Source organism: Punctularia strigosozonata (genome assembly GCF_000264995.1).
Source record: "Punctularia strigosozonata HHB-11173 SS5 unplaced genomic scaffold PUNSTscaffold_15, whole genome shotgun sequence".
NCBI classification, from domain to species: Eukaryota; Fungi; Basidiomycota; class Agaricomycetes; order Corticiales; family Punctulariaceae; genus Punctularia; species Punctularia strigosozonata.
The window spans coordinates 180,431-198,984 of NW_006767447.1; the positions used below are offsets into that span (position 1 = coordinate 180,431).

Sequence of the window (18,554 nt, forward strand, 5' to 3'; positions counted from 1 at the left end):
GCGGACGTGTTCTGCGGGAGGGATGCATGAGATCAGCATCGGTCACATGCGCGGACGCCGAACCTAGGGCGAGGAGGACCGAGTCACTGACTGCGACGCATACGTGGACTTAACCAGCGCGCGCTGCGGCAAACATACCCACATCTGGGGTGGCGTATGACGAACAATTGGAGAGCAATACGGGTCTGAGGCCGCGTCGATGAATTGCGATCAGCTGAAGGTAGCAAGCAAGCACGATAAGAAATCCTGGGGTATAGATGGTAGCATACATATGGTTCACAGTGAATACAATCATTCGCCTGCTCGTCATCTACAACGGAAAGTTTGAGGTACAAAGAACGCACTGTCGTCGCCGTCCTGAATATGGCAAGGGGTCGAACGCACGACTGGGATATAACTTAGGAAATACGCGATCAACACACCAGAACCCGCGTAGATATGAGGTTATCAATCAGAGGATCCCTTCAGAGCTCCTAACTCGGCGGACGATATCGTCGTCACGACATCATTCTGCTAGGATGGTCGTCTGTCCACTATAGCATTAGGACTAGAGCTCGTAAATGAACGATGAGGAGCAGCGACATACCTTTACTTCTCCCCACCGAGCAATCAAAGCCGACGAACGCTCCAAGAACGATAGCTGGCACTGCGTGCACTCGAGCTCGTTCAGCAACGGATCCATCACGCTTCGGATTTCTTGAGAAGTAAGGTCTGCACGTGGAGTGCAAGGTTTAGTTTGATAGTAACAGGCGGGAGCTGGCGACGAGCTAACTCACCCGGACGTGCATCCCAAGCAATGTAGGCGCTCGCCAACGCCCACGCTCGGGTGAGTCTTTGCCCTTCGGCCGTGCCGCAGATCGCATTCGGCGCGTGGTGTGCGGGCTGCGGGAGCAGCAACCGTTTTAGCGCATCCGTCCGTCCGAGGTGGAGAAAGAACAAGCGGCGAAGGTAGCGCGGTCCCATCTTCTCCGCGAGCGTGTCGTCCAGCGCGCAGAGTGGGAATGAGAGAAGATATTTGGACGCGAAGACCGCGAGGAGCACGAGGTCGTAGGACGCTGCGAAGCAGTAAACGTCCATTGGCACGGACGGCGCGTACGATCTCGAGAACAACCCGAAGAGGGTGGTGGAAGGCGCGAAGACGGGCTTGACGTCAAAACCGTACTTGACGAGCGAGGTTACCGCACCGGATGCGACTTCGAAAGATGGTATGGGAGTCGTCCACGTCAAATTGTAAACGCCATGGAGGGCGACGTTCAGCACTTCGACTGACTCGGGAACCAACGCTGAAGGGAGTTCGGCGGGATTGTTGTACGCCTCCAGGCCAGAGGGACGGGCTAAAAGTCCGTTGAACCCATTGGTGGATTTGGCAAGGAGGTGCTGATGGACATAGAAATGCACATGGTCCGCGGACACGAGGATGAGGTCGGGCGCTGTCTGCGCAACAAACAAGCCAGGGCCAAAGATGGCGGACACTGAAGTGAATGCTGTAGGCGTCGGGGCTGTACAATCCGATCCCGTGAGTGGCGCTTGAGCCTGCCGGCAAGTTCCGCGTCAGAGATCACGATCCAGAATTTAAGCACTGAACTCACCAGCCACTTCGTACTCGTGAACGATGCAGGATTATGTTTGTTCGCACTGCCGCCCAGTGGGGGGTTGTCAACGTCCGAAATCGCGTCGAAGTCGAAGATCTCGTCAAAGGTCCACTGAACGGGACCCGCGGCTGGCGCGCCGACTCCTCCTACGGTGCCAGCCCAAGTTGGCGTTGTTGCACATGTGTCGGCAAACCTGACGTGGGGGATGTTCGCCATCAATGGCACTCTTCAGCATTCTGCGACTCGGGAAACGTTTGAGTACTTATGCAGGCTGGCACTCCGGCTGGCACTCCGGCTTGCTCCACCCCGTCGATGCTAGGCGATGCAGGCCCGCAGGCTAGCGTGCCCGACCCCCGACGCCAACGACCGGGCTCACGGCGAACCACCGCTATTACGCGCGTCATCGCCGACGCGGGGGAATCCCTGTCTCACGTCTTGCGCCAGACATCGTCGGTGCTGCAGCTCGCAGGGCCAAGTACTGCACGGTAGGAACTGGGTCGGGACGTCGATGGGCGACGCGGTTGATTGGGGCAACGTCAACAAATAAATAGTGCTTGCACTATCGGGGTCGCCGACGTCGATCTCTCCAGCGCGCCATGCATGGCCCTGGGCTCCATAGATCTACCCGTGAGATAGATACTTACCGCACAGTTGCCGCATCAGCTCACATGCACCGGACTTCCTTCCAGGAGTTTGGCGGGCTCGCTGACTGATGGGAAACCCCAGACGAAACACGAGGTGGGAAAAAACCGAGAGCGGCTACTTCGGTTCTCGTTTACTTAGCATGGCAACTACGAGAAGACACCGTGCATCGACTTTTGCCCCATCGTGAGCCAAGAACGCGCCCACGATGCATTCGAGCATAGGATTCAACGGTTCTCGGTGGTTCACAGTATCATAATGGTATGGCCGAACAGCGGGACGGTGATCTTTCAGTGGAGCGACCTCGAAGAGTGGTACGCTGCCGGACGCGGCGGCAGAATCGACGTCGAAGCTGTGTTTCGGGAGAGCGCGCACGTAAGTAGATGGCATGAGCATGGTCGATCATCGTGCGGATCATCCATCGCGAGGATATCTGACTCGGAAGTCATTCCGTGACTATGGTCATCTGTCCCGCCATGATATGAGTGACCGACCGGCTGATAGCAGACAAAAAAAAAGTGGCCGTCACCTTCACTGCCGCCCATTCGGCGATCAACCTCAACGACCGGTCCACGAACGACAGCTTGCACTGCGCGCACCCGAGGCCGATGGCTATGGGATACACCACGCTTCGAATATCCTGGGAGGTGGTGCCTACGCGTCGAGTTATCGTGTCAATAGCGGCCTTGGATGGCGGAGCTGCCACCGTTGACCCAACTCACTTGGGCACGCGTCCCGGGCGAGGTCGGCGCTTGCCAACGCCCACGCGCTATACACGGTTTGCTGCTCGGCCGTGCCGCATACCGAGTTCGGTGGATGCATCGTCGGCTGCGGGAGGAGCAGGCGCTTCAGCGCGGCCTTGCGTCCGAGGTGGAGGCGGAGAAGGAGGCGGAGGTAGCGAGGCCCCATCTTCTTCGCGAGGGCGTCGTCCAGTGTGCAGAAAGGGAAGGAGAGGAGATGCCTGGACGCTACGGATGCGATGGGCGCGAGATCGTACAGCGCGGCGAAGCAGTAGACGTCCATCGGCACGGAGTGCGCGTAAAGAGTCGAAAAGAGCTTGAAGAGGTTGGTCGAGGGTGCGAACACGTGCTTAATGTCGAATCCGTACTTGAGAAGAGGCATTGCTGCGCTGGATGCCGCCTCAAACGACGGAAGCGGGCTTGCGAAGGTCAGGTTGTAAATCCCGTGGAGGACGATGTTCAGAATTTCGGCGGTGTCTGGCACCGATACCGCAGGAATATCCGCGCCGTCGCTTGTGTGCCTTGTCGGTAATACAAGGAGGCCATCGAAGGCGTTGTTCGATGTGGCGAGGGCACTCTGGTGAACATAGAATCGGTGGTGATCAACGGAGATGAGGATGAGGTCGGGCAAGGACAGATCAGGGGCGTATACAGCAGACACTGAATCAGAACAGAGTGGATACAGCGTCGGGGCTGTACAGGTTAAGCCCGTGACTTTGGTCTGAGAGGAGTGAACGCCGTCAGAGCTTTTTCTATCGCTGCGGAAGAAAATACGCACAGAATCACTCGTGTCTTGACACTCCCGCAGGGCGCGATCGTTCGTATATCGACTCGAAGCATGATCATGCATGCCAGTCGACAATGCGCCAACGTGTTGATCGGGCGACTCTGCGCCCGGGTATGCATGGATGGATCTCACCGCAGACGTCGATGCGTTCTCTATATGGTGGTCTAGCTGCAGCATGAAGACAATTGAAAAGGCAACCTCAGGAAGTCCGCTTGTTTATGTAGGCTGGCACTCTGCTCCCCCCATTGGCGATGCTGCACGATACATGGCGCCCATCTCACCACAGCTCGCCGACGACCGGGTTCACGGCGATTCTCACTCTAACCTCCAACACGCGTCGCCGTGCTCTAGCCAACTAAGGATGTACCCGCGCTCTGCAGAGCTAGAGACACGCCGGCCTCGTTCTCGTCTTCGTGACACCCTAATTGATAACCTCGCACTGTCGAACGTCCTGACTGGCCTGGCCCGAGGATTTTTTTTTTCCCGCTACAGATGTCCCCCAGTATCTTCGCACCCGTATACAGATCTCATCTCGTGTGCTTTGAGTGTATATTCTTGGATGTCATCTCGCGTATTCCCCGGAAGGTGCTACACGCCCTGCTCGGCATCATTCGTGCCTTTCGCCAACACTCCGGGGTGAGCAACCGAATCCCTCCTCCTGACCGAGTCTGTGACCAGCGTTATGCTATCAGTCACTGCATAGGCCTTTCGCGGCCCATCTCGCCTCGATCGATTGCGGGCCGTTGATGAAATACGCTTGGAAGCGTTCTGTAACGAGCTCGCCCAATCCAGCAGACACCTCCGAACTCACGATGTGGTCGGCGGTATGGGGATCTCGCATATTCAAACACATGCCTCCCGCTCTATAGCATCCCCGTCCCAAACTTGCGCTCGCCTGCGTAAGATCCTCCGAGTCCGAAACGCGCGGTGTCTCTGCTGCGTGACTGATGTACACGTACAGGTCAATATCGGCCGGGGATGGCGAAGCCAGCAATAGCAGACACCCCATTGCCCCGCGCGCCGCCAAACACCGGGGGAATCGACGGGGGAAGAAACCCCGGAGAACCGGCGGATGGGGCGGGGGGGGGGGGGATAACGCCCGGGCCCCCGACGCGACCATGCCCTCAATTCTGGCGGACGTCATCATTCTGCGGAACGTACGCGCAACCAGACTAAGCCCATCGAGGGCACGTAGAGGCGAACACGCCAGTGCGACCGTACAGTACGTTGAAGCTGCGCCGTCTATCTTATCCAGCAGCGTCGCCGAGTGACACGCATGCGGTCCGTTATCACCGAGTAGTCAGTATGATTTTCCACAGCGCCGTGCCTTGAATCAGTTTCGTGTATGATCGAAACCAACAGCAGTATATAAGATCGATACAAGACATAGATTATACAACGAGGTCGGGTTACGTTACGATACATGTATGTTGCTGCGCATACCCTCCTCTACCTCATAAAACCCCAAAGAAATACAGGATGTCGTCAGAACAAAAAAAAAAAGGGTGTGCGCGCGGAGAGCAGCGCAAGTGTGTGTCGTTGTGAAGACGTAGTACGACGAGCTTGCTCTCCGCCTTATTTTGTCCACCTCGCCACGCCCCCCGACTCGCAAGTCAAATCACCCAGCGCGGATCGACGATAGCATGTTGTGCGCTCAACTGCCGGGCCGGTATCGAAGCGCGATCAAGTCGTCCAGAGAGCGCATGCTGCACGGTTTGACGTAGTAGCCGTCCGCTCCCGCCGCCAGTGCTCGCGTGATGTCCCAATCCGAACCTTGGCCGGACACTGTGTGCAACCAACAAGCGCTCCCACCTTCAGCCAAGCTCCACTCACACACACACACACATATATATAGAGAGAGAGACCAACACTGACCGATGTATACGAGGCTGGGAACCGTGCCGGCGTCTTTCTCCAGCGCCCGGATCCGACGCGTCGCCTCCTCGCCGTCCATCTTCGGCATCTGCAGGTCCATCAGCACCAGGTCGAACGTGCCCTCGGGCCGCCCCGCCCTGCCGTCCAACGCGTCCGCGAACCGGTCCACGGCCTCCTGCCCGTCCCGCGCGGTAGCGTGCGCGTACCCGCGGCGCTTGGCGTACATCACGAGTATCTTCACGTTGATCTCGTTGTCGTCGACGATGAGCAGGCGGATCGCGGCCCGGTCGCGCCTCCGAGGCGCGTCGCCGCCGCCGGCGGACGGCGTGGAGTCGCGCGAGGCGTGCAAGGCGCTCTCCGCGGAGAGCGGCCCCCCGCGTCGGTGGTAGTTGTGCAGCGCCGCGTCGACGACGGCCCAGAGGCGCGCGCGGACGACCGGCGACGGGCAGCGGAGCACGCGCGGATCGGACAGGCGCCTGCGGTGGTGTTCAACCTCCTCTTCGGGCGATTCTGCGCGAACGTCGAGCCAATGATCGCAGGTCAGCCCGATAGCGTTTAGCTGGACGACGCTTCCGCTCGTGGGGGGGGCTCACCGGAAACGAGGACCACGGTCTGCCACTGGCTCGTCAGCCGTCCCAGCGCCGGACGCTCCTCCGTGTTGGCGGCGCCGAGGACGATCGTCGCCGCTTCCTCCGGGCTCTCGGCGAACCCCAGCCTCCCGAGCTGCCGCGCGACGCTCATCACCGACTCCGTGCCCGCGCCGCCGCCTCCGTCGAGCACGTGGTACGTTCGCGGCAGCGTCGCCCTCTTCATCCGGTGCCGGACGCTCTCCGGGTCCGGGTCGGTCGCGATCACGGGCTTGTGGAGCCGGAGGCGGAAGTGGGCGCCCCGGCCGGGCGTGCAGGACACGAGCGCGAGCGTGCCGTTCAGCGCGGTCGCGACGCGGGCCACGGTCGCGAGGCTGAGGCGGAGGTGCGACGGGTCGCCGTCGTCGGGGTCGGCCGAGGGCTCGACGGAGGGGAACACGCGGCCCCAGTCCGCGGGCACGATGCCCGAGCCGGTGTCGACGACCTCGAAGTCGAGGAAGGCGCGGTCGGCCGGGAGGGAGGTGCGGAGGCGGATGCTGCCCCGGGCCGTCGTCGCGAGCGCGTGGCCCAGGAGCGAGCCGAGCACGAGGCCGAGGGTCGCCGCGTTGGTGAGGAGCAGCTCCGCCGCCGCCGGCAGCTGGTTGTCGACGACGACGGCGACGTCGGTCCGCTGCTCCGCGTACGCGGCGGAGCCCGTGATCCCTTCCACGACGCTCTGCTCGATGGCCGCGAGGTTTTGCAGGGAGGTGCTGAGGTCGTACTGGTCGGCTACCCCGAGGTGGTTGAGACGGATGAGGCTGTTGACCATGGCGAGGAGGTTGTTGCCCTGGCCCTCTATGACGTCCAGCATGCGTCGCGGCGTCTCCCGTCCTGGCGTCGATTCCACGTCCGAGGATCCCTCCTTCAGCAGCTCGGCGGTCGCGATGATGGCGTGGATGGGCGTGCGGAGGTCGTGGGTCATGCCGCGGAGGAACTGGTCCTTGGACGCGGCGGCCGCGTTGAGGTCCGCGCTCATGACGACGTTGGAGATGGACATGGCGCACTGGACGACGAACAGGACGTCGATGGCGTCGAAGATCGTCTTCAGGTCGTGCGTCTCCACCACCAGGTACGCGTCGTCCGTGGACGGCACGCGCACGACGATCGCGCGCACGGCCTGGTCCGTGGGGGCGTGGTTGTCCAAGACGACCTTGAGGGTCGCGTCCGTCGCCTCCCAGAGCGAGTCGCGCACCTGCGCGTGCGGGACGCGCGACCCGCCGCGGAGGCGGACGACGCCGTCCTGCTGGATCTGGTACGACACGTGCCCGCTCGGGTAGCACTCGCGGAGGACGTTCAGCCGGCGCTCGACGAGGTCGCCCGGCGTGAGATCCTGGAGCGCCGCGGCGAGCCTGGCGACCATCGCCTCCTGGACGTGCCGCCGCTGGACGTGGGCGCGCTCGACGATCATGTGCACCATCGTCTTCGCGAGCCGCCGGAGCGTCGCGGTCTGGACCGCGCTCGGCGCCGGTTTCGGGGCGTCGGAGGAGACGCAGAGCGCGCCGAAGGCGATCTCGACGTCCGTCGTGCCGGGCGGGCGGTAGAGGAGCGGGGCGCCGACGTAGGAGCGCATGCCGGCGCGGACGGCGGGCGAGGCGGCGAAGCGCCAGTCTTCGAGCATGTTCGGGAGGGAGAAGACGGTGTGCGAGCGCTGCATGATCGTGTGTGCGCACAGGGCGTCCCGGCGAGGCACGGTGGAGAGCGGGTGGTTGCGGGTGACGATGTGCGTGTAGTCGTCGTGGTCCATGAGGCCGAGGGAGGTGCAATCCTGCTGCATGATGTCCTAGGCCCACGTCGCGTGGTTAGGGACCAGGGGGTGGGGCATGACGCGCCCCGAAGCGGTGGTTAATACGATGCTCACATGGACGACGTCGACCGCGCCCTGCAGTTGGGCGAGCAGGTCGTGGTCGTTCTGGATGAACTTGGTGTAGTACCAGAGCGAGGTGAGGCGCTGCAGTTCGTTCCGCGCCAGCAAGGGGAAGAGGTACGGGTCGGCGAAGCTGGGTTGCCGCAGTGGTATGACGGCAGAGCCATCCTGACGGTGGCCGCTGGGATAGTCGCGACAGAACTCGGTCTCGTCGAAGTCGGAGAGGGGCGTTGAAGGATGGAACGGGGGTCGCGGGGGACGCCCGGGACCGTCGACGGGTGGATCAGGGAGCGCTGCAACGGGCGATGGTCGTGTGCGGGGGGCTTCGTCGGTGGGCGGGTCGGAGAGCGTGACGATCGAGTACAGCGTGCCGACGTTGAGTGACGGGTGGAGCCCGTCTGTGGCGCCCAGCAGATGGCGCCCCTGCTTGTCCACGTTGTCCTCCGACATACGCGACAGGGCCGTGTTCGACCTGGTGCGACTCAGCCTCGTTATCCACGACAATCCGTACATTCCGTGCGGTAGTGCCGACATGGGGGTCTGGCGCTTGCCGGATGGATACGGAGCAGGCGTTTTCCCTATCCCTCACAAAAGACGTCGGGGGCGTCCAGTACTTGTACACGCACGGTCCTAATCCCAAGGCGGTGCCTGCTCAAGGAAGGAACCTTCTGGTTACCATCTTCCAACGCATGTTATCCGGCAGGACCAAAATCCATCATCTAAACCAACCCGCCGGCGGAGTCACGGTGTCACCGCCTTCAGGCAAGTCGTGGAATTTTCTGAATATGTAACTCCCTCAAATATATCGTTGCTTTGTCGAATCGCGCTTCGCCCTCTGGTCTGTTAGATTCTGCGCAGACGACGGCAGCGACCTGAAGACCGTTGCTGTCTACGGTAGCGTCGCAGTCACCTCGATCCACAAAACGCTTGGCTCATCCTCCGCCCGATGAGGTTGCTGCGCGCAGACCCGACGCGGAGGCGGCGCCAGGGCAGGTTCTGCGCCGGCGGCGAACCCCTCCGACGCGGGGCGCGGCGCGCTAGCCCGTTCCATTTTTCGCGGGACAATACGGGGGGGGGGGGTGCACGATCTGCGGCTTTCGTGCCTGCTTATCGTGGAACAAGAGCGCGCACCCCCAAATTCGAGAGCAGGATAAAAGAGCGGCACCCCAAATCGACAGCAGGATAAAAAGAGCGCACACAGGCCCATCGCGGTGGCGGTAAGCACGCTCGCCCGTGAAAGGGAAAAAAAAAAAACCTCGTGCCCGACATCCTCCGTCACCGCAGTCCTGTAGATGCGAGCGGGGAGGGGGTGCCTGAGGCCCGGGGGTGGGCGGCCAGCATGGAAACGGATGCGGCCCTCATGCTGGCCAATCATCGCGTTGAGCACCCTGGCGAGAGCTACCGGCGAGCCTACAACAGGGGAACGCGGCTCACACGGTTTCTATCCGGGTATCTGGCGCGGTCGCCATGATCCGGGGGTTGGGGGGCGCGATCCAGAGCCGGCGCGATCGAATGCTGGCCAACGCGCGCCGATCTCAAAACGTCCTAACAGACCAACACCGAGAGGATAATACAGTCGTGATTTCCCGATGCTGTTTAAGAGTACAAGATGCCATGCTTAAAGCTACAATATCCATGCTGCGCGACCTCTGGATCCGCCCGAGAAACCCAAAGGGAAAGAAATCATAATAAACAGTAACGAAACGGCATGCTAGAGGGTCAGCTTCAAGCCACGTCGAAACGAGAAACGTGCCTTGCCTGGCCTCAGAACCGCTTTTTCTTTTTATCACCATGGCTCCGCTTGCCCTCCCTGCGTCCCACAAGTAAGGTAAAGGACCACGGTACGCGGACGAGCCGCCCGGAGGTTCCTCAGCGACGTAACAGGCAGCTGACGCCCGCCAAATCAGAGAGTCGCGCTCGGCGTTCAATCCTGGAAGCGCAGCGCGATCAACTCGTCCAAAGAGCGCATGCTGCACGGCTTCACGTAGTACCCATCCGCGCCCGCCGCCAACGCACGCGTCCTATCCTGATCCGAGCTCTGGCCGGACACTGTTTCCAAAAAAAAACAAAAAAAGGCATTTCCTTCAGCGACCCGAGTCCCCATCACAACAGCGCAAAAAACGAAAACGCGGAGACGCTGACCGATATACACCAAGCTGGGCGGAGCCCCGGCGTCCCGCTCCAGCACCCGAATCCTCCGCGTCGCCTCCTCGCCGTCCATCCTCGGCATCTGCAAATCCATCAGCACGAGCTCAAACGCCGTCCCGACCGTGCCCGTTCCCGCCGCCGCCGCCGCCGGTGGTGGTGCCGCACCGCGTCCCAGCGCCTTCGCGAACCGGTCCACGGCCTCCTGCCCGTCGCGGGCGGTGGCGTGCGCGTACCCCCGGCGCTTGGCGTACATGACGAGGATCTTCACGTTGATATCGTTGTCGTCGACGATGAGCAGGCGGATCGACGATCGATCGGGTCTGGGCGCGTCGCCGGCGGACGGGGTAGAGGTGCGCGTCGCCGGTGACGCGTCGGAGGGGAGGGACCCCCGTCGACGATAGTTTTGCGAGGCCGCTTCGACTACGGCCCAGAGCCGCGCGCGAGACAGCGGTGACGGGCAACAGAGCACCCGCGGGTCGTCGGACGGTCGTTGGCTGTCTCGAGCTCCCTCAGCGGCCTCTGAACGTCAAGATGGTGGTCAGGATCGAAGCTGGGACTTGTCTCTTCGCTTAAGCGCTCACCGTGTACGAGGAGGAGTACGGTCTGCCACTCGTGCACCGACTGTTCGACAGCCAGCCGCTCGGCGCGACCATGGTCAAGGACGATGCTCGCGCCGTCCTTCAAAGTCTCGACGAACCCCAATCGCTCCAGCTGCCGCGCGGCGTACGCCTCCGACACGCCGCCCCTCCTCCCGTCCCCGGCGACCACGCAATACGTCAGCGGCATGGTCGCCTTCTTCAGCCGACGCCGCGCGCTCTCCGGGCCCCCATCGGGCTCGAGCACGGGCTTGTGGAGCCTCAGCCGGAAGTGGGCGCCCTGGCCGGGCGTGCACGAGACGAGCGCGAGCGTGCCGTTCAGCGCGTTCGCGATGCGGGACACGGTCGCGAGGCCGAGGCGCGGGTGCCCGTCGGGGGGTGCGGCCGGCTCGGCGGACGGGAAGATGCGGCCCCAGTCCCTGGGCACGAGGCCCGACCCGGTGTCGGTGACCTCGTAGTCGAGGAAGGCGCGGTCGGGCGGGACGGACGTGCGGAGGCAGACGCTGCCCCGGGCCGTCGTCGAGAGCGCGTGGCCGAGAAGGGAGCCTAGCGCGAGGGCGAGGGTGCCCGCGTTCGTGAGGATCAGCTCCACCGCCGGCGGGAGCTGATTATCGACGAGGACGGCGACGTCGGTCCGCTGCTCCGCGTACGCGGCGGAGCCCGTGATTCCTTCCACGATGCTCTGCTCGATGGCCGCGAGGCTTTGCATGGACTTGCTGAGGTCGTACTGGTCGGCGATGCCGAGGTGGTTGAGGCGGATCAGGTTGTTGACCATGGTGAGCAGGTGGTTGCCCTGGTCCTCTATGACCCCCAGCATGTGTCGCGATGTCGCCCTTTCAGGCGTACGTGACGCCGGTTCACCGTCCGCGGTCCCCTCCCTCAACAGCTCGGCGGACGCGATGATGGCGTGGATGGGCGTGCGGAGGTCGTGGGTCATGCCGCGGAGGAACCGGTCCTTGGACGCGACCGCCGCGTCGAGATCCGCGCTCATGACGACGTTCGAGATGGTCATGGCGCACTGGACGATGAACGAGACGTCGATGGTGTCGAACACGGTCTTCAGGTCGTCCGTCTCCACCACGAGGTACGCGTCGTCCGCCGACGGCACGCGGACGACGATGGCGCGCACGGCCTGGTTCGGGCGCCAGAGATGGATCGGGACGTGGTTGTCCAGCAGGATGATCTTGAGGATCGCGTCGGTCGCCTCCCAGAGCGAGTCGTGCACCTGCGAGGACGGCACGCGGATCCCGCCTCGGAGGCGGACGACGTCGTCCTGTTGGATCTGGTACGACACGTGGCAGCTCGGGTAGCATTCGCGGAGGACGTCCACCCGGCGCTCGATGACGTTGCTGGGGTTCAGGCTCGGAAGGGCACGGGAGAGCTTGGCGATCATCTCCTCCTGGACGTTCCGCCGCTGGATGTTGGCGCGCTCGACGATCATGTGCACCATCGTCTTCGCGAGCCGCTTGAGGGTCGCGGTTTGGACCGCGGTGGGCGCCGGCCGTGGCGAGTTGGAGGAGACGCAGAGCGAGCCGAAGGCGATCTCGACGTCCGTGCCGGGCAGGCGGTACAGCAGCTGGGTGCCGACGTAGGAGCGCATGCCGGCCTCGACGGAGGGCGAGGCGGCGAAGCGCCAGTCTTCGAGCATGTTCGGGAGGGAGAAGACGGTGTCGGATTCCTGGATGATGGTGTGCGCGCACGGCGCCTGCCGCCGGGGAATGGTGGAGAGCGGGCAGTCGTGGGTGACGATATGGGTGTAGTTGTCGTTGTCCATCAGGCCGAGGAAGGTACAGTCTTGTTGCATCACGTCCTATGTGATAATCAGTCTATGAATGCGTAGCTGCGCAGTCCGAGGGGTACTGCTCACATGGACGACATCGACCGCGCCCTGCAGTTGAGCGAGCAGATCGTGGTCGTTTTGGATGAACTTGGTGTAGTACCAGAGCGATGTGAGGCGCTTCAGCTCGTTCCGCGCGAGCAGAGGGAAAAGGTAAGGGTCGGCGAAGCTGTCTTGCTGCGGTGGTATGACGGTCGAGCCATCTGAACGTTGCCCGCTGGGGTAGTCGCGACAGAATTCGTTCTCGTCGAAGTCGGAGAGAGGCGTGCGGAGCGGATCGGTGTCACTGGGGAAATAGAACAAGGGCTGCAGGGGGTCGTGTGGGGCATCGATGAGCAGGTCAGGGATGTCGGTGAGCAGATCGTGGGTGTCGGTGAGCAGATCGGGAAGGCATCCGGCGAAGTGATGGCGGGTGCCGATGTTGAGCGGAGGAAGAGAAGAAGTGGTGGGTGCGGGAATTGAGTCCGGCTCTGCAGACGACGAGTCCATCAGTGACGTCCTGAGACCATGGGATTGTCCTTCGGCTCGTCCTCCGACACACGCGTCAAGGCCGTCCGCCGAGCTGGTACGACTTGTGTTTGCTAAGTATCTGTCGACAACGTGAACGACTGCCATCGTGGACCAACGCCGCACGGCGATGCGGACGAGTGCATACCGTGTACTCTACAGACCGTACCGTCAAACTGGATACGAAGAGATGTGTGTGAGCGACGCGTCCGGCAAGGTCGCAAGCTCCCGCGCCACTGGTGAGCGGGCGCACCGGAGCGGAGGTCACGTGCGGCGGTGCCGGTTCTTGGGGCGGCGGAGGTCGCCTCGCTGGCTCCTTGCTTCCGCTCCCGAAGGCTACGAGGGGGTCCTCCCCCTGCGTCTTTTGTTTGTCCCACCCACCGCACCCTGTTCGTGAATGTTACATTATTAGGAATCACCATACAAGTCCCGATTACAGAAGTAGCAATGAGTTGAAGTTGGTCGCGAACGTTTAGTACGCTCCGGAGAGTCGGCCGAGTAGGCCAGGGGCGAGCCGTTGCGCTCGCTCCCGGCCTACACCCAAGCCAAGCTTCACCCGTACATTCCGGTGACTCTCCTAGCGCGCTAACCGCTAGAGACTGCAGGACCGCAGTTCGCCCAAGAACTGGCACCGGTCCAAATCGCAAGCGGGGTATGCTACGGTATTCAACCTGCAGCTGGCTCTCGTACGGTTCATAACACAGGTCACTATCGCTCGGACTCGCCGGACTCAGATCCTACAGCTCATACTGGCTACTCAGCGCTGCCACTGCGCTCGCCCACGAGGTACGACCCATCCCTTTGGGACTCGCCACGTGTTTCGCTCGATGTCTGGTTCCAAGTATGCGTTTCGACGTGACCTCTTGACTATCCAGGCGGCATTTTCTTGCCATTATACTCTGCGAAATCTGTCAGAATCGGTGGTATCATGGGCGTATCAGCGCTTACGATGTCCTCGGATGTGCCAATTGTATCGAAACGCTAGATCACTTCTCGCAAAGGAGCTTTCGTGTTCGCTATCGACTCTGGACAGCGTAAATCCCGCCGAATCCCCGCATAACGCACCTTCTGGACGTTGTGCGCACCTAACGGACACCTGCATTCGCTCCTGCGGCGAGTAATTGCCGTGCGCTTGGAATGGCTCATCTAGAGTTACGCCATCCACCCCTTCGATCAGCATGCGCCACACGGGGCTGGTAGCTCTGGCAGCCTTGGTAGATGTGTTTCAAGTGTTTTATACCCCTCTCGACCTGATAGACGGTCTCACGGCGCACTTCAATGGCCGCGAGCTGGATGCAGGAATGGGGTAACGTGTAGCTAGAGGTCCAGCATATAAGACGGCCACCTCTGCACCATTCCTCCTCAACCGAGTCCCATCCCTGCCTTATAGTACTGCTCGGTACGCCTTCCTCCGTGCGCGACTGCAACGTCATTTTCCTGACACAGTGCATCTTGTTCAGTGAACAGGCCGTTTACTTGTTCCTCCTGCGACGTTCATAGCCGTTGTTCACGATCCGCGTCGCTACATGTACGTACCATTCTCGGCCTGAACTTGACGAGACCGAGCTGAACTATGCCATAGGTCTCGGAAACGTCCTATCAGCCCAGAGTTCTGGAACTCGTTGCCGGATGTGCTGCCTGATCAATCGTTCAAGTTTCCTGTGATATCCAGTCCTGATCCCTCGGAGCCCAGCATTGCCGATATCATAGACAGCACTTTTCCGCCTCCCTCCGCTACCCCTATCTCCTTTCTTCCTGCAACGGTCGCAGGCGTAGCGGCCAGCCTCAGCCGTGTGAAACCCGGCCGCCCCGTCATGCCAGGTGCAGGTAGTGCTATCATCGCGGCTACGGGCCTCTTAAAGGGTGCGGTCACCGGATTCCAGGCCAGCGATTTCGATCAGATCTGTGGGGTCGATCGCAGTCGAAGCCAGCAGCCATCTCAGCATCTTTTCAAGAAGCCTTTGACGCACTATCAGGCGTACTTCCTTCCTCCCTTGCCTGCGATCCAGAGCTTTGAGGAATCCAGCGGCAAAAGTATGCTGCAGCTTATAGATGACCTAGCTGCCGCGACGTCGATTGAAGAATTCGAGGCGACACGAGAGAACCTCGTTGCGAGCGGCGAGGAAAGCGTGGCGCACGCGAAGCCCTTGATAGACCGCTGGGTCTCAGAGACATTCAGCAACCTCAATCTTCCTCCCGAATCCAGCCCCGACCTTGACGACTCGGTCTTGCATATCATCACCACCACCGCGTTCGCCTTCAACCCCAGGTCCAGCAATGGTGTCACAACGTGGGACGCCGTGGTGCCGATTTACTACGGGCTCGAGAGTGCAATTGCGGAGAGGGTGCAAGAGGAATTGCAGAAGTACAACCACCTTCGCGTCGTTTTCGCCTTCTCCTGCTGCACCTTCACCAATTTCCAGTACATTCTCGTGCCAGGTCCTCCTCCGCTTCACCAAAAACCGAAGAAGCCCATCGGGTGTATCAACCGTATCACCGTGCTCGCGTCTACTTTGAAACATCCCGTATACGTCACGAAGATGATGCCTGCTGATAATGATGGATGGACGAAGGGGAAAGCGGGAGAAGATCTCTGGGTCGATACCAACTTTGCCGCACGCAGCGCGTACGCATTCACTTCGCGCGTCGTGGAAAAGCAACTGGACCTCGCCTGCTTCGGCGACGGCGGCAAATCTCTCGCTTTCGGAACGTGTCTCGATGCCATATCCGAAGACGGCGGCGACGCTAACCTGGTTGGTCTACCTCGCGGGCGGAATACCTCTTGCCACGATGAAGAAGACGGCCCAGCCATTCCTGCTGAACGACGTACGTCATTGGGCGCTGCCTGCGGCTGGCAACCTCGATGTTCGCGACTTCTGGAAGATCGGTGTATACGAGTTCTCTCCAACGGCGCCCGCCTCCACCGCCCCGAAAGAGATAAAGACCGTGCACGACCTTTGGATGCATAATCCGAACCCGGAAGCGAAATACTTCAGAGATGCCGTGACAGTCGGAACTGGTCATCGCGGCATGGATTGCTACTGGCGCGGAGATATGATCCAGGCGGAGCTCCAAGGTGGCACTGTGGTCACTCACTACAAGACGCCCGTGATGCCGTTCCCGCCAACTCCCGCTGGTCCCGCTGTCCCTGGAAGTAGTACGACTACGACCACCACTCACACGACCACGACGCACCCGACCACAACCCCCACGACCACAACCCACACGACCACGACCACGACCACGACGCATACATCTACAACCACGGCGCCTACAACTCCGGCCTCGAAGCACCCGTGAGCAGCAGGCACGCGTAAGTCTGTGCACGTCACTGCCTTCAACAACAATACTCACCGTAGATATGTTAGTGCAAAAAAAAAATCACGTTTTTTTTTCTTTTCACCGAACAGTGACTGATACGCTTTGTATGATGGATGAAGGGAGTTATATGTACTGTCGGGGAACCGGCGTGCATTCCTGCATTTGTAGGTTTTACCGGCAATCCAGTCAGCCTCACTGACCAGTACAACGCGGTTTATGTATCCCATTGCATTTCCCATTCGACGGGTCCTCGTAAAACGACCCATGCCCGGCCATTTGGAATTTTGGTTCCACACCTAAGAGGTGTGAAAACGTTGCGAAAACGCTATGTATTCCCACGATATGCGCCCGGGCCTAGTACTTGGCTTGTGGGCTCTTAGATCTCTTGCCAATACTTACCACGAACACCCTTCCTGTGGAAATCCTGGACATCATCTTCAGCTACGCCTGTATAGACGGCGTGATCTCCGGCACGACGTTGTCCAGCGTCTCCAAGCATGTGCGCCCCGTGTCGGCGCGGAGCAGATTCGGATCTCTGGCCCTCACATTGGGTGAACAGCAGCTCAACTCGTTCTCTGCACGGTTACCGGACCTATTGGCGGAAGGACGTCTCGATAGACATCACTTGCTCATATTCATTGACGAGGTCGCGGGACGGAGCCCTTGGGCCGACATGGACCTCGACACGGGGGCGGCAATGAGGATTGATGAGCGGGTGAACGCCCCGTTGGATCAGGTCATGCCAGGTCGAGTGAGAGCAGACCCAGGTACGCAGTGAGTGATGTAACTTGGCCACGCCTATCATCTAACATGCGTGCGTATATCATGAAGAGGACGAATCTCGGGAGAGGACTGCGCTTTATCAGCAACGACAGCTCGCGGTCAAACAGTCCGTCGCCAACATCCTCTGTGCAGTCGGCGCGACGTTGCTCAGCTTGACGCTCGTGGCCCGCCACATCGACCTGTAAATGCTGCAGTTTTCTTCTTTCCTGTTCGCACGACTCGTCGATCTCACCGTGGACCTAACCGCCTTCTCGGTCCGCCCCTGCGCCACGTTCGCGACCGTGCGCCGCTTGCACGTCATACGGAGCGCACCACACCTAGGCTGCTTTAGCCTTGCACTACAAGTCATCGATCGTGCCTTTCCCTTGGTCGAGCACCTCCGGTTCTCCGGCATTGCGCACCGCGACCGACTTTTCGCCGTGCTGCGCATCTATCTTGACATCCCCACCACGTCGGTGAATGCAGACACCTCGCTCACACCCATCGAGAGGGATCGGTTGACAGGGCGCTTGTCTCGTGCGCCTGCGGTCATCAACGCAGGGGTGGATGCAATGAGGGGCATCGCCAGCCGGGCTCTGGAGCGGCTTTACCTCCAGTTTCATTTCCAAAGACCGGTGCCTGCGTATGGGGCAAACACCGGCGCTCTCCGCTCCCGCCAGTCGCACGCATTGAACTGGTTGGTGAGCCGCGAGCGGGATGGACGGTTCGTCCTGCTCCCACCCCCGGTTGAGGACTCGACCTCGAAGTTGGCCCATACGTTGTGGTTGGCCAACGTGCAGAGTATCGAGCAGTGCTGGCCGGCGACATAGGGCATCGCACCAACCGAAGGGACCGAATCTTCAGTCGGATAACGGTGTTCGCGCTTATACGCCCCGAGTAGCTCGGCAAGCGTTGTCCCCGATATGCGGGTTTCCTGGTGACTTATCATGTTCTATGAGCAGGCGCCGCACCGTTGAAAGTCGCGTTGTGCGGGTTGCTCACTCACGACCGTGTTACGTCAGGACCTAGTCATCTCCCCAACCCTGTTTCACGCCCACCGGAATCATTCCCCGGTCCCCGTGAGCGATGACTGTTCGAATCCCGCTCCTTGATTCAAAGATTTCACATCTCAGTCTCTGAGATCGCATAGACTGGTTGGTCGGTTGAGAAACAACACCGTGTGCGGCGTACAGTTAGACAGTGTACTGGCATGTGCATCGGCAGCGTGGGCGACAAGCCCTCTGGCCCTCCGACATT

The 18,554-nt window shown here is 60.8% G+C and overlaps 4 protein-coding genes across 4 annotated transcripts; 1 reads left to right on the top strand and 3 right to left on the bottom strand.

Moving 5' to 3' along the window:
• Window positions 1-505: 505 nt before the first annotated feature.
• PUNSTDRAFT_138050 (uncharacterized protein) lies at window positions 506-1,808 on the bottom strand (the record flags this gene model as incomplete). Its single annotated transcript, XM_007387712.1, has 4 exons — window positions 506-526; window positions 587-711; window positions 777-1,533; window positions 1,590-1,808. The coding sequence occupies 4 exons, from the start codon at window positions 1,806-1,808 to the stop codon at window positions 506-508; spliced, it is 1,122 nt and encodes a 373-aa protein (XP_007387774.1).
• Window positions 1,809-2,334: 526 nt separating this feature from the next.
• Window positions 2,335-8,660, bottom strand: PUNSTDRAFT_146174 (uncharacterized protein; the record flags this gene model as incomplete). Its single annotated transcript, XM_007387713.1, has 6 exons — window positions 2,335-2,700; window positions 2,764-2,888; window positions 2,957-3,634; window positions 5,637-6,146; window positions 6,230-8,042; window positions 8,121-8,660. 6 exons carry the CDS (start codon window positions 8,658-8,660, stop codon window positions 2,680-2,682), a joined length of 3,687 nt encoding a protein of 1,228 aa, XP_007387775.1. The 3' UTR covers window positions 2,335-2,679.
• Window positions 8,661-9,691: 1,031 nt separating this feature from the next.
• PUNSTDRAFT_128100 (uncharacterized protein) lies at window positions 9,692-13,322 on the bottom strand (the record flags this gene model as incomplete). Its single annotated transcript, XM_007387714.1, has 3 exons — window positions 9,692-10,793; window positions 10,856-12,680; window positions 12,738-13,322. 3 exons carry the CDS (start codon window positions 13,320-13,322, stop codon window positions 10,051-10,053), a joined length of 3,153 nt encoding a protein of 1,050 aa, XP_007387776.1. The 3' UTR covers window positions 9,692-10,050.
• Window positions 13,323-14,492: 1,170 nt separating this feature from the next.
• On the top strand, window positions 14,493-18,127 carry PUNSTDRAFT_138053 (uncharacterized protein; the record flags this gene model as incomplete). Its single annotated transcript, XM_007387715.1, has 8 exons — window positions 14,493-14,520; window positions 14,605-14,613; window positions 14,682-14,742; window positions 14,797-15,967; window positions 16,023-16,510; window positions 16,977-17,302; window positions 17,367-17,449; window positions 17,513-18,127. The coding sequence occupies 8 exons, from the start codon at window positions 14,493-14,495 to the stop codon at window positions 18,125-18,127; spliced, it is 2,781 nt and encodes a 926-aa protein (XP_007387777.1).
• Between the last annotated feature and the right edge of the window lie 427 nt (window positions 18,128-18,554).